General features: G+C 42.8%; 1 protein-coding gene across 11 annotated transcripts in view; it reads left to right on the forward strand.

Annotated features, from left to right (window-relative positions):
* itpr1b (inositol 1,4,5-trisphosphate receptor, type 1b) overlaps positions 1-13,479 on the forward strand; it is an 87,656-nt gene that overhangs the window by 45,152 nt on the left and 29,025 nt on the right. For 6 of the 11 annotated variants that reach the window (XM_056397917.1, XM_056397848.1, XM_056397865.1 and 3 more), the window contains 6 exons: positions 196-243; positions 1,086-1,215; positions 3,772-3,956; positions 11,435-11,618; positions 11,965-12,227; positions 12,899-13,099. In XM_056397917.1, the coding sequence (XP_056253892.1) occupies positions 196-243; positions 1,086-1,215; positions 3,772-3,956; positions 11,435-11,618; positions 11,965-12,227; positions 12,899-13,099 (1,011 nt within the window). The remainder of the gene's footprint in view (positions 1-195; positions 244-1,085; positions 1,216-3,771; positions 3,957-11,434; positions 11,619-11,964; positions 12,228-12,898; positions 13,100-13,479) is intronic. The other 5 variants (XM_056397873.1, XM_056397889.1, XM_056397897.1 and 2 more) reach the window with 1 other exon arrangement.

A 13,479-nucleotide genomic window follows, 5' to 3' on the forward strand; every position in this document is an offset into this window, starting at 1 on the left:
TCACTTCCTTCTTAACTGCATGAGCTAATTTACACCCAATTTCTTGCATGCTGGTGAAGTAACTAATTTGCACTGTATTAACACCCTGTTTTGTTTTCTAATTTCTTTTCCAAATTTCCCTTTGGACCTTTTTTCTTTATTTTTTTTTTTGTTTTCTTATTTTATTGCTTTTTGCTAACTCACCTCACCTTTAAGGAGCTCGATCCCAACCAGCCACAGAAGCAACTGGAGGATCACAGGAGGGTAGGTACTGAGTTTGGTATTGGTGATCGACAACTGACTGAGCGACTGTCATGAGGCCCTCGCAGTCACACTGCTTCCCCAGCATGGCACTTACTCATTCCCTCCCCTGTCAGTTATGTGATATGTAACATGTGAGGCAGATCAACAGATGGACATTAACTTTGGGTGTTCATCTCGTCTTTGATGGCCTGTGACGTATTTGGCCCAGAGGGAGCATGTAGGTCACTGTGCTGTACTGATTTACACCAAACCAACATGGGGCAACACTGAATGTCAGCGTATGTCGTGGTGGGAGAGGGCACAGTGTGGCCTTTGAACATCACTGATGGAGATCAGAGGGCAAAGATCAAATAAGAAGTCATTCCACAGGGGACATCTTATTATGGTTAGACTTCAAGGCTATGGCTTTTTTTTTGCGAATTTATTGTTAATTATTATTTAGACAAAAATTCTGTACAACTGCGGTAATTTATAGATTTATTTAATTCCCTTGATCAGCTCAAAATAATGTGAAAAACACAGGGAAGAGCTCTCAAATGGAGCAAATGTAATTTGAAGAGATGATCAAGTATTCAAGAATTAATTTGAACAGGTTTTTTTTTTGTTTGTTTGTCTTTTTTTTTAACATGCAATCTTGTAACTTTCACAGCCTTCCATTGTGTATTTCCTGTTGTGAGACTTCAAACTATTAGTGTGATTAAGAGTACTCTTGCTTTAATGTTGTAATCTTGTACTGTACTACATTAGCACAGTCACACTGACTTTGGGTTCCAGCTCCGTGACTGTGACATGGTGAAGCTGTAACTGGACTCAGTCTCCTAACATCTGATTTTCACTGATAGGGAGAAGCTCTGCGGCAGATCTTGGTTAATCGATACTATGGGAATGTCAAACCTGGCCAGAGGAGAGATAGCCTCACAACCTTCAGCAACGGCCCACTGACTCCTGGAGCGCAGGGAAAATCACCTACAGGTGTGTGTGTGTGTGTGTGAGATTGTGTGTGATTGTGTGTGTGTGAACAGTACAGTATCTCATGTTTATAGGGTTTGCTTATAAAGATAAAAGGTTAGATATCGAAATGTTTTCCTCTGGGGAACTGGGTTATTACGGTGCTAAGCCAAGCATGCAGCTCAAAAAATTAAACATTAAAATAGTTTAGTTTATAGGTTTCAGCTACTTTAGGGAGTCGGGAACAGATTACTTATTTTGACCATTGGTGAAAGAAATTGCTTAACGGTCCCATATTGTAAACTTTTCCAGTGTTTGATTTGAAGTTTTGATATCATAAGAAGATATATTTGTGGTTTTAGGAACCAAAAACCAATTCAATGTAGATTTACATCTCTGTCAGGCTTCTCTCTAGTAACAACAGGTTGTTGAGCCAATCAGGAGAGAGGAGGCTCTGAACTTTCCTGAGTGATCAAAAAATAAAATAAAAATAGCAGATTTCAGGTAAACATTCAGACAAACCAAATCCTGCAAGGTTGGACAGTGGGTCAGGCCGGGCCGTGCTTGGGGCATGGCTGACCGCAGTGACTGTATAGTTGTGACATGTTATAAGTTATAGAAGTCCTGACGGCTGGTTTTAAGGCTCAGTTTGTAAATACAGGCTGTGTGCATTTCTCTGTGGACTGAGCGCTTTGATACTTTCACAGTATTAATATAGAACCTCGACCTGTAAGTCTCACTTTATACAATATGGGACCTTTAAGTAAAGTTTAATAAGGGGAATGATGTTCTAATTTTGTCAGAATTAAGATTTTATCAGCATGAATATAGTCTGTGTCTGGGTAAAAATTTGGTTAAAATTTTAAAATCATCACAGATCACAGATTATATGGAAGTTCCACTGAGGCCAGAAACATTTGTTTCTGTTTGTGTTTCATTACACAGATTACAAAGAAATAGTCATAGTGACACAAGTCAGTGACAGTTTCCACTATTTATTAGTAAACATGAGTTGTTTTCCTGCGGGTCGACATCACCCACCAGGACCACACTGTTAGTCCACAGCAGTATGCTTCTTGTGCATTAGGTTAATTTACAGTAGACCACACATTTGCTCAGAAAAGAGTTGTGATTACAAACAAATGATCTCTCCATCATTCCAACTCAATCTCTGCAAATTGGACAGATTGTTCAAAAATGACATTTATTCATTCCAGCGAGTTGCTCTGTGTCTCTCATCACAGAAATGACTCATCGTTCATCTCTCATGCTTCAGAGCAGAGAGAAAAAAATGAGATCTTATTCACAGCCTTGTGCTCCCTTTAAGCCCTTGGACCTCGGCTCTGCCACTGAGCATACCGGCTCTCTCCTCGGCATAACGTAGGCCGTGTTGTTGCCAGGCGACCAGAGAGCCAAGCGCTGTCTAGAATAGGATGTGTTGTTGATTCAGTGGCTCGCCCAGCCAGAGATGGCTCTGATGGGTGCTGTTATCTCACCACCACTGCTTCACTGGCTGGCTGTGGTAGCCAGCAGCAGCAGCGGTAGCAGTTAAAGAGTGTCCATGGATTAAAGTCACGCCTCATGTTGTATTGTACATTTCTGTGCAGTGGCTGGATGGATAGAAAATATACCTGTGTCTTATTCTAGGCTTCAGAAATATCATGTGGTCTCTTCTTTAAGGTTTCATGTGACAGCAGCATCTCTCTGATTATTATTTGTGTAAAAATAAATAATCCTTGTGAATATAGGTGCAGTGTATGGGTTGTCCTTCTGTCTCAGTTTTAGTGGGTTTGATTCATATAGGGGAGATGGCAGATGGCATTACCGTTGACTACATCTACATACTACTTGTATATTGTTTGGTTGCTTTTTGATATTGGTCACATATGGGCATCAAAATGAGAAAATTTTACACAGTGCCTTTAAAGGTACTTTACATTCTTTACATTGCTCATTTGATTAATTTTCCTCACTAATCAGTCGGAATTATTTCACTTCATTCAGTGTGACGTGTTCATGTTGTTCACTTTCTTGTCTGAATTTTTTTTTTGTTTGTGATGTTATCAGCCCTTTTCAGTTGACTTGGTAGCTGCGGTAGTAGTTGCTAGGGGCAGCTAACTTGATGATTCTCACATGGATCACATGTGGACCTAAATCAAGTTGTAAATTTCTATCTCATCCACACTCGTCTACATTTTTTGTCACTTTTTCCTACATGTAGCTATTGTAGCTAGCTATGTAAATAAATGACTTCCCCATTCTTAATTCTGTCTGCTATGATCGGTTGATTAGGACGATTCATGTGTGTGGATCCTGGCTAGCAAGGTGTGTGTTTAGAGTAACCCTGAGTATTAATGCTCAGTATCCTTTTCTCTTTGTTGACTAATCTAGCTTAGCATCTTCCTGCAACTGAAATACTGTACTTAATTATTATATGTATTTATTACATTATTACTGAAGTATATATGTATTTAATAATGGAAAATGATGATATGTTTTTACCCATGTTCTATTATGTAACCTGCCTGAAATCTGAATAAAGCTGTGTTAATGATAATGATTTCATGTCTTTGACCACAGTTGTCAGCTCCGGGGTTGGAGGTCGAGGGGAGCTGAGTTTGGCTGAGGTCCAGTGCCACCTGGACAAAGAGGGGGCTTCTGATCTGGTCATTGACCTCATCATGAATGCTACCAGCGACAGGATCTTCCAGGAGAGCATATTGTTAGCCATCGCACTGCTGGAAGGTGGAAACACGGTCATCCAGGTGAGTGGGGGTCACTGGGTTCAAGAGTACACAGTGCAAACAGGGCAGTGGAGGGTGGGTGTGAAGTGTTAATGAGGTCCCAGCACTCACACGTTTTTCCTGCAAATAAATGGAACTACTAAAGGCATTCCCCTCAGAGAGGCATGAGCAGAATCTCAACAAGGAGATGTTATCTTAGGAGTTCAACGCTGTGGTGTCAAGAATTTTAGTTATTGCCCTGGAGCTGCGCTGCTGTCAACAGAACAAAATGAAGTGACCGAGAATGACTTCAAATGGGAAAAGGAAAGATACTCAGCTCTAAGTGTAGCATCCGGGCCGCGTTGTGAAAGCGAGACTTCACAGTTGGGTACAGAAAGCATCCTGGCATGTTTGTTGTGCTTATTGACATTTTGAGTCCGGGGGGGGGGGGGGAGTGAGTTTGGGCCATAGATAGTGAGAGGACAAAAGGAAGTCAGAAAGGAAGAGGAACAGTAGTCCGCTGGGAGAGGTCCAAGCTGTGCAGCCAAACACGTCATCGTCTCCCCACAGCCAGCCAGGGGTTGCTATGACAACGCTAACTCTTTGCGAACCTCGCAGCAGGCAGGTTGAGAGTGGAGAGAGCTGCTGTGTTTGCAACTGCATTATTTCGGCTTTGCAAGGTGCCGTGTGTGTGTGTGTGTGTGTGTGTGTGTGTGTGTGTGTGTGTGTGTGTGTGTGTGTGTGTGTGTGTGTGTGTGTGTGTGTGTGTGTGTGTGTGTGTGTGTGTGTGTGTGTGTGTGTGTGTGTGTGTGTGTGTGTGTGTGAATGTATGTATGTATGTACTAGACCAAGTCTTTTGTGACCAAGTGTGTGACTTTGTGCTGCTTGTAGGCTGTCTAGCTGTGTATTCTGGTTTTGAGGTTTGTGTGTGCGTGCTCTTGTGTGTTGTCTTGCATAAACAGGCCCGTTGCATAATAGGCTCCTATTTGCATAGTGTTGTTACCTGACAAGGCCTGACTTCCCAGAGTGTACACAAAGGCACTCACATGACTCCTGTTACATAAGCTGCTGCCTGCCTCCCTGCCTGGGTGGATGACGCCCTGAGCCCCGGGCCTCCTGACATTCCAACTGGACTCTTAACTGGGTCATGCCATGATGGTGAGGGCACTAGAGGGCAATAAAAGGGACAACCCCTCAGATGCCTCAGGGGAGATCAATAGATTTCAGCAGCTCTCTGGTGCTACCTGAGGAAACGCTACTCCCCACTGCTTCTCTCAGGAAAGAGAGGACTTATTGACTTCGCTGCCATTTCATGTGCTGATTGACCTTTTTGAGGTCAGGGCGCAGTGACGAAGCCCCATTCACTGCTGAGTAGCCTGGGGCGTGTGTTTTGCACTGGGTGTGGAGGGTTTTTTTTTTTTTGTGTTGTGCACCCCAGGCAGTTGTAAATGTTTGCAAAGTTTTTTCTTTTGTTAGAGTCACATTGATGAATTTTAATGTTATATATTTATATATTGTAATATAAGAGAGTGCTTAGGTTGCAAATTGGAGCCATTAGTTGCGTTATTGTAAATTCTAGGGAAGTTGCACCAAAGTTATTTGTGAATCTACAGCAAATGTCTGAATGTCTGCATCTGACTCTGCAGATTTCCTTTGCTGCTAGAAAAGAACCTCAGAGTGAACTTGATAAGAAGAGCAGTAAATGGCATAAAGAAGAACGAGGCACAATTATACAGAAGCTTCTTGTTTCAGAATTTAAAGTTAGGTGTTTTTCTCCTCCTTGGCATGACACGGGGGACAAGTGAGCTTTGTTGAAGGCTCATGTATGGTCCAGAGAGAATTTTCAACATATCAGCAGATGCATCACATTTCCCTGTCTTACATAACGATGGGTTGCCTGCCCCCTTTTCAGGACAGAAGGGTTCTTGTTGTCTAAATGAAAAGCAGGACAAAAACATGCCCACAGATTTCTCCAAGCAGTGTGTTTGTTTGTTTTTGAGGTAATCCAGGGTCGTAGCCTAGCCAACTAAATTTCTAGGGGAAAAAAGCAAGTATAAGAGAGGGAGATGGAGAGCTGTTGGTTTGCTTCAGAATGAATTCATCCAGGGCTCACAGCTAGACTTGATATGGCAGTGCTGGGGGACAGGGTAAGTGTGTTAGTGAATACAAAAAGATATAAATAAACTATTTATGAGTAAACTATTTAAAAACGCTCTTGGATTAGCTGTGAAATGCATCATCACAAAGCTAAAAACCGTTTTTTTTTTTTTTTTTTCTGAGCTCATGAAAAGCAGACTATTAAGAGATATGTGGTTCTCACAGGACGGTGACGCTGCAAACATGATGATTTTATAGATTATGATGCATTGCTGCAGATTAAACCACCCTGCAGTGTATATAGACCTTAAACATGTACAGCAGGAAAATGCAACATACACATTAATGCAACAGTAATATTAATAACAAAAACATCATATATGCTATAAAACACTGACAGGAAAATTTTCCTGCACAATACATTTCAGTACATTTAGCTGATAATACTTACAACGGTTTGGAATGCAGGGCTTTTATTTTCACAGTGCGGTATTAGTACTTTTAGTAAGTGATTATTCTTCTTCCACCACTGCTCAGGACACAGCCTTTCCCTGGCTTTAGTCTTGCATCATGTGTAAGAGTAATACAATGAAGAAGAGACTTCATCATGACGCCACATGCTGGAACATCAGGTGAAGAATATTAAAGGCTCATGAACTGAGTTGAAGGATTCAGGCCTTTCTTGTTTATCCCCTTCAAATCTTAATAATTGCATTTGTAAGGGTTGGCTGGTCACATCCTCTACAGCCACAAACACGTTGTTCAAAGACTAACAGAGACTTGGGTTTCTCTCACACATCCACTTGTCACAAGTTTGTTCGTTTACCTGTAAAAACCCTCTTCATTAAGCAAAGCAACTACAGTCACAGTGATATCTGGATCTGTTAGTACAGGCCAAAAAAATGGAAATCTCACCAAGCATCAGTCATTGAGTCATTAGGGCCTGTCTCGCCTTGCAGAGATACGATACCTTTGAACAGTAAAGATCAGACTGCATCTCATGCATTTGTACCCACTGTTGGGTGAACAAGAAATGTTTTTGATACAATCTCTGCGCTTGCTTTAAATGTAAAGGCTTTGTTTGTAATTGCTTATCTAGGCATCTTCCCATGCTCTAAAAATGATTCACTAGTGGTTTTTTTCATATCTCGTATGCAAGCATCTTTGAAAGGGTGCAACTATCGTGTCTGTTTAGCGGCCGTGTAGTAGAAATTTTCACCTCTAAGTGAGAATGACGTGTGCTCCCTTAAAATACGAAAATAAAGCCTGTAGTATGGTGACAGTGTTTTAATTCTGGCTTTAAGTAAGAGAAATCTGGCATCAGTGACGCTCTACTTATAGAACACAGTGCACGCATGTCAAACATTAATTATTGACCTACATAACTTTCCATAAATAACGTCAGCCTGTGAAGAACATCATGGACTACATAAAATGTTGTGCGACACGTTTGCTCACATCCTCCATGTTGTTGTTCGGCGATACTGTGGCACTGCGAGTGTAACTCAAGCCAGACACGTAGCTCACATAATGTATCATAGCATAAAACGACACTCTTGCACACTCCGTCTGTACGCCCCATTAGCGCACACACACACACACACACACACACACACACACACACACACACACTCCGGGATATACTTAGAGGCTAGAAAGCTTATTCCAAAAACAGCCCTAAGAGAGAAAGTGTGTGTTATGTAAGAGAAGAAGTGTAGAAGCTCCACTCCTCCCAGCACCACCGTCCATCCATCTACTCAATGCCGCCTCCATGACCTCAGATCCTTAACTGTCACAGGAGCAAACAGGTGCCACAGCTCTTACTCAATAGGCTTGTTGTGACATGCCGCCACTCTCAGCCCCTTCCGAGCATGGTTTACCCCCACCCTCTCACCCCACCACTTCTGCTCGTTTCAAGTTCACTTTACAGCTACCTCTTGGAAAGCTTTAAAAAGATTCTGCAAAGTGAGTTTCCAGGCATCAGCGTCATCAACATACCAGTTCTCCTCTAACTACAGAGTGGGCAGGGGATTCTCCTTTTAAATCCCAGTTTATAGTTTATGGAAGTTTAATTAGCTCAGTCCTGCTCTCGGCAGCTTATGTTGTTGTTGAAGTCGCTGGATTCACTTTAGACTTTGTTTGGCTAGCTGCCTGTGCAGCATCTTGAGGACACGAATGTCACTTTCATTTCAGCCTCCTATCTTGTCGTAACTTCAAAGAGCAAATCTCCTTAGTTACCAGCTGGGCGGTGGTAGAGCACGCCACCGAAACTCTCCAATAAGCACAGAGATGGCTTTGTCACTCACCAAGGTGTCAGGCTGGAAAGGTGGGAGATGGATAAAAAGAAAGAGAGAGCTGGTGGTATAAACAGGCCTTACATAACTGGCCCGTGTTCATGCCAGGAGCCGGGGTGGCAGCTGAAGGGGAAGGGAAAGAGAAGTAGGAGCGCAAAATAATCAGAAAGGAGGTCTCGCTGTGCCGCCATGTTGAATCTGTAGAATAAGAGAGTGAATTATGAGTCGACCTAAAACCTACTGTGCTCAACCTGACTGACAGCGGCAGGATCAACACAGCTCCCAGGAGGCTTAATGGCTCTGTCGCGGGACACGTAGCAGGCTAAACCGCCTCGCAGGAAAAGCTGAGGCTGATTGGCTGACTAACCATTTTCTTTAAAGAATGACTCAGCGGTCAGTGGGGGGAAGTGGGGGCTAGATTTGGTTCAAGGTGGTCTTTAAAATTGTGTTTTCCTTATGTGACATAGGGCATCTGTGAATTCAGACCTTTCACATAACATTTTCTCTCGCCAGCTCCGACAGGAAGTGGAGTAATATTTTAAACAAATACAAATACACAATGGTAATGTGGCTGGGCCTCTACTCTTACTCACTGACTATTGACCAAGTATTTTATTCATTTATTTGATTCAGGCCTGTCGAGTAAATTACCTATAAGACGTGTTTCCTGGGCATTTCCAATCTTTTTTTTGGAGTTTTGATAAAATTTGTGGTTTTAAGAACCAAAAATCATCTCAATGTAGTTTTGCATCTCCTCTCTCAGGCTTCTCTCTGGAGCTCTAGTAACGACAGGTTGGTTAGCCAATCAGAAGAGAGGAGGCTCAGAGCCTCTGATTGGCTGACTGTTTTCTGAGTGATTGAATTTAAAAAAAAAAGCAGATTTCAGGTAAACACTCAGAGAAACTGAATCCTCTAAGGTTGGATGGTGGGTCCAGGTGGGGCTTAGGGCGGGGTTGAGAGCGGTGACTGCTTTGTTGTGACATCACAACGTTACAGAAGTCCTGACGACTCGTTTTAAGGCTCAGTTTCTGAATACAGGCTGTGTGCATTTCTCTGTGGACTGAGCGCTTTGATACTTTCACAGTATTAATATAGAACCTAGACCTGCTATATAATCAAACAACACATGGACATCTACCTTTATACTATATGGAACCTTTAAGTTCATTTTCTTGATAGAACTGGCTATATTATTTTATACTCGTGCTGATGCAATACCTGTGCTCCTTACTTTGAGAAATAAGTATACATTTTTTAAAGGTTTTATAGAAAATTAAAACCCTTAAGAAATCAAACTTCTTAAAGATTATGTGTTTTCTAAACAACTTTGCCTACATTAAATACAGTCAAATTGCCAAAATTGTAATTTAAACCATCAGCATAAAGTTATTCCCATTGCATCAGTTTTTATGGCCAAAGTCATGAGGCCTATTTGATATTGTAATCTTGTAAAACTGCTGTCCTGGAGCTGGTGTCTGGAGAAGTCGGCCTGCTTGCATAAGTCTGATTCGTAATCAGATCACTATCAATGAATGACCCTCTCTCTTGTCAACAACATGATGTTAACAGCTTGAAAAACAAGCAGGAACAAACTGTTGCATAAAACAGAGGAGGAAAAACAACTTAGGTTTGTTAATGCATTAAGTGTTCTGCGTCTCTCAGGACTCGAGTCATGTGACTGCAGAGATTTTCACTAAGTAGGTTTCACAGTTTTCATATTTTATCAAAAGTTTTCTGTGCAGGTAAAGTCACATCTGTGCCGTGCGATGCACTTGCATGTTGTACCACTATCAACATATCTTTCCCCGCTCTCACAAACTTGAGCTAACAAAGTTTAGCTAAACCTGGAAAGAGTCTTATGTAACAGGCTTTCAAAACTGTCCCAGAATCTATGTATGTGATAACTCCTGCTTGCATTGAACCCCCCCCCCCACCTCCTGCCTCACACACCACACACTCACTCCGTGCCGTTCTGGCACTGAAAAGTAGGGCAGGGTTTTCCTCTCTCCCTCTCCCTTTCCCTCTTTCCACTGCTCGCCCTCCGTGGGCTGATGTAACAGTGTTAGAGCCAAGGCGCTGTGTGCCCTCACTGTAACCACTCAGCTGATTACAGGTCTTATGTAAGGAGGGATTATCGAGAGGAAAATGGGACAGAACATATGAGCCCGTTGAAGAAAAACAACAGCTACATGCACACAGGGCCCTTTGTGTAGTTCCTATAGGCAGAACATTTCCTTTCTTAGCTTCACTTCACAAACCTCTTACTCATGCTGGAGCAAACTTTCAATGTTGCACAGTTGAAAAGCTCAGAAAAGAAGAAATCTGTGTGGTCTGTTGCAGTCACAAAAATGTGAATTTCTTTTCATTGCAGCACGAGTTAGCCCAATTCTGTGAACGTGTTTCTGCAGCTGTGTGTGTGTGTGCAGGTGTGAATGTGTTGTGTTGGCATGCCTTTGTGTTTATGCACATGCACACTCGTACAGTAGATGCATGTACAGCAGGATGTGGGACTGTTTGCAAGTTAATCCCAAAGCTTTTCTCTTTGTTTTTGCTGTTGCTTGTCCATTTGTAAGTGTTAACACCCAGTCCTCAGGGTGCCAGAACTGTGTTGTGCCTGGGGGGGGTGGGGGCAGAGAGCAGATGGTGTGAAATCAGGTGAGCACGATGAGGCCTTACAGCATGTTTTCCTGCCACAGTGAGAGAAGGCTTATGTAACTCTCTGGCTCTCAGTGCTGTGCAGAAACTTTAAGAGAAGCAATAAGATAATGATAAGAAGTAGCCAGTAAGAGGTTACTAAATGACAAATGGCCTCTGACATTGAAGATCTTGTTCTCTGATCACTGTGAATTTTGAAAAGCAACATTGCTGGTACATTTGCTGGTGTTAAGTTGAAAGTCAACCACCTTGAGTCAGCATTTTGGCAGAAAATTTGTTCGTAAAAATTAGAAAGTGGTGAGTAAACTCAACAAGTAACCACTCTCTAAAACCTCCAGGAAACCCCTCAAGGACCCCTGGGGGTGTCCAGACCACACTTTGAGACCCACTGAACTAAAACACAGTGTAAGACTTGAATATAGCTGAAAGTGAACACGTGCATTGTCCTCTTTCCTCTCCTTGTTTCCCCTTCAGCGGTCCTTCTTCCAACGTTTAACAGGCGACAACAAGTCTGAGAAATTCTTCAAGGTGTTTTACGAGCGCATGAAGCTGGCCCAGCAGGAGATCAAAGCCACCGTAACCGTCAATACGAGCGACCTGGGCAGCAAGAAAAAGGATGAGGAGCCACCAGACAAAGACACACCAGCACGCAAGAAAGGTCAGGAGTCAGGAGTTTAGGTCACCCACATCATATTCTTAAGGGAATCACACCTGACACCATTAAACTAGAAAAATGAACCTCTGTTGACCTCTGTGTACTAAAGGCCTGTTGTATTGAAACAGCAAAGCCACCTCATTTATTCAGATTATTTATTCTTGTGCATTCTCTCTCATTTAATACAGTATTAAGTCATAAAATCTTCTTCTTTATTAAAAAAAATCTCAATGCACGTGACTTAATGATGCTACAAGAATTTACGACTTTTCAAATGAACATTGTTTATAAGACTGTGTCTTATCTGCAATGGTCTGTGTTTGACTCACTCTCCTGTACCTGTGGTTAGTCAAAGACGTGCCAGTGGTAGCAGTGGTGACCGAGGAGGTGAAGGAGCAGCTAGTGGAGGCCTCCGCTGTCACCAAGAAGGCCTTCACCACCTATCGCCGCGAGGCTGAAGCCGAAGAGCACCAGGCGGCCGCCGATGGCACTCCCGTCCCGACCACTGATAAGAGCCAGGAGGAAGGCGAGATGAGCGTCATCATCACCATCATGCAGCCCATCTTGCGCCTCATGCAGCTGCTCTGCGAGAACCACAACAGAGACCTGCAGGTCAGCCAGTGCACCAGTTTGTTGCCCCCCCCCCCTCCTCCTTCTCCTCCTCATGACATGCTAACATTTCCTGAGCTGTGTTCTAAATTTCAATCACCACACTCACTTATACAGAAACGAAACCATGTTGAAAATAGGCACCAGTTGCAGAACTTCCTGATGCAGCTGTTTCCATATCTGGGGTGACTTGGTCTGGTTTCACTATGAGGAGTGTGTTAGTGTTAAGTAATGGCTAGCCCCCACCAGCCCAGACAGAAGACTTCCTTCTTGCACTGATTCTGTTTACACCCAGAACTGAGGCAGGCCTTCATTAACTGATAGCTGGCTCAGTGCTGAATCATTCTGTCTCTCCCATCCTGACCCAGCGTGGGTGCCAGATATTGATTTACTGCTAGCCATGCAGCACAGATGATCAATTCACTGAGATGTTTCTGCCTGTTTCTTCCAAACACGTCACAGCAGTAATTGTCTGTAAAAGCTTGCATGCTTAAAAAGAACACAAAAGTAGAACGAGCCACCAGATTCCCTGAGTAGAAGCTGAAAGGAGCCTCAATCGTAACAGAAACGTAGCCATGCTGACAAAGATATATCACAATGCCCAATAGTCATATGAGCCTTTACAAAGACAGATATGCCTAACAAGACTTTATTTTATCTCCATCCATCTCCAGAACTTTCTGCGCAACCAGAACAATAAGAACAACTATAATCTGGTGTGCGAGACTCTCCAGTTCCTGGACTGTATTTGTGGCAGTACAACAGGAGGACTGGGGCTGCTGGGGCTTTACATCAACGAGAAGAACGTAGGACTCATCAACCAGACTGTGGAGAGCCTGACTGAGTACTGCCAAGGTCCCTGTCATGAGAACCAGGTGATACATGTGCACACAGATCATGATTGTGTTCATATAGATGGTCAAATATGGAATTCTTCTAATACTTTATCAGATTAGCTTCTGTTTATTTCACAGTGACCTTTTCATTTTAGTCATCAGACATGTGGTTTTGTTTGGGTGGTGCTGAATTAGTCCTGAGCGTTTCACTTATCATGCCCAGCACTCACTCACACCGCGCTGAAGCTACGCTGCTGACTGGAATGACTAAATAAGCAACTAGCTAAATGCAGTAGCTGTTTGAAATGATTTCAGTTCCTTCAAACAGCACTTGAAGGGCGTCTGCCAGACTAAACAAAGCTCTTTGTTCATATCTACTGAGAGGGACGAGATTAGGAATTATTTCTGTTCACGTTTTG

Source organism: Seriola aureovittata, chromosome 2 (assembly GCF_021018895.1).
Source record: "Seriola aureovittata isolate HTS-2021-v1 ecotype China chromosome 2, ASM2101889v1, whole genome shotgun sequence".
NCBI classification, from domain to species: Eukaryota; Metazoa; Chordata; class Actinopteri; order Carangiformes; family Carangidae; genus Seriola; species Seriola aureovittata.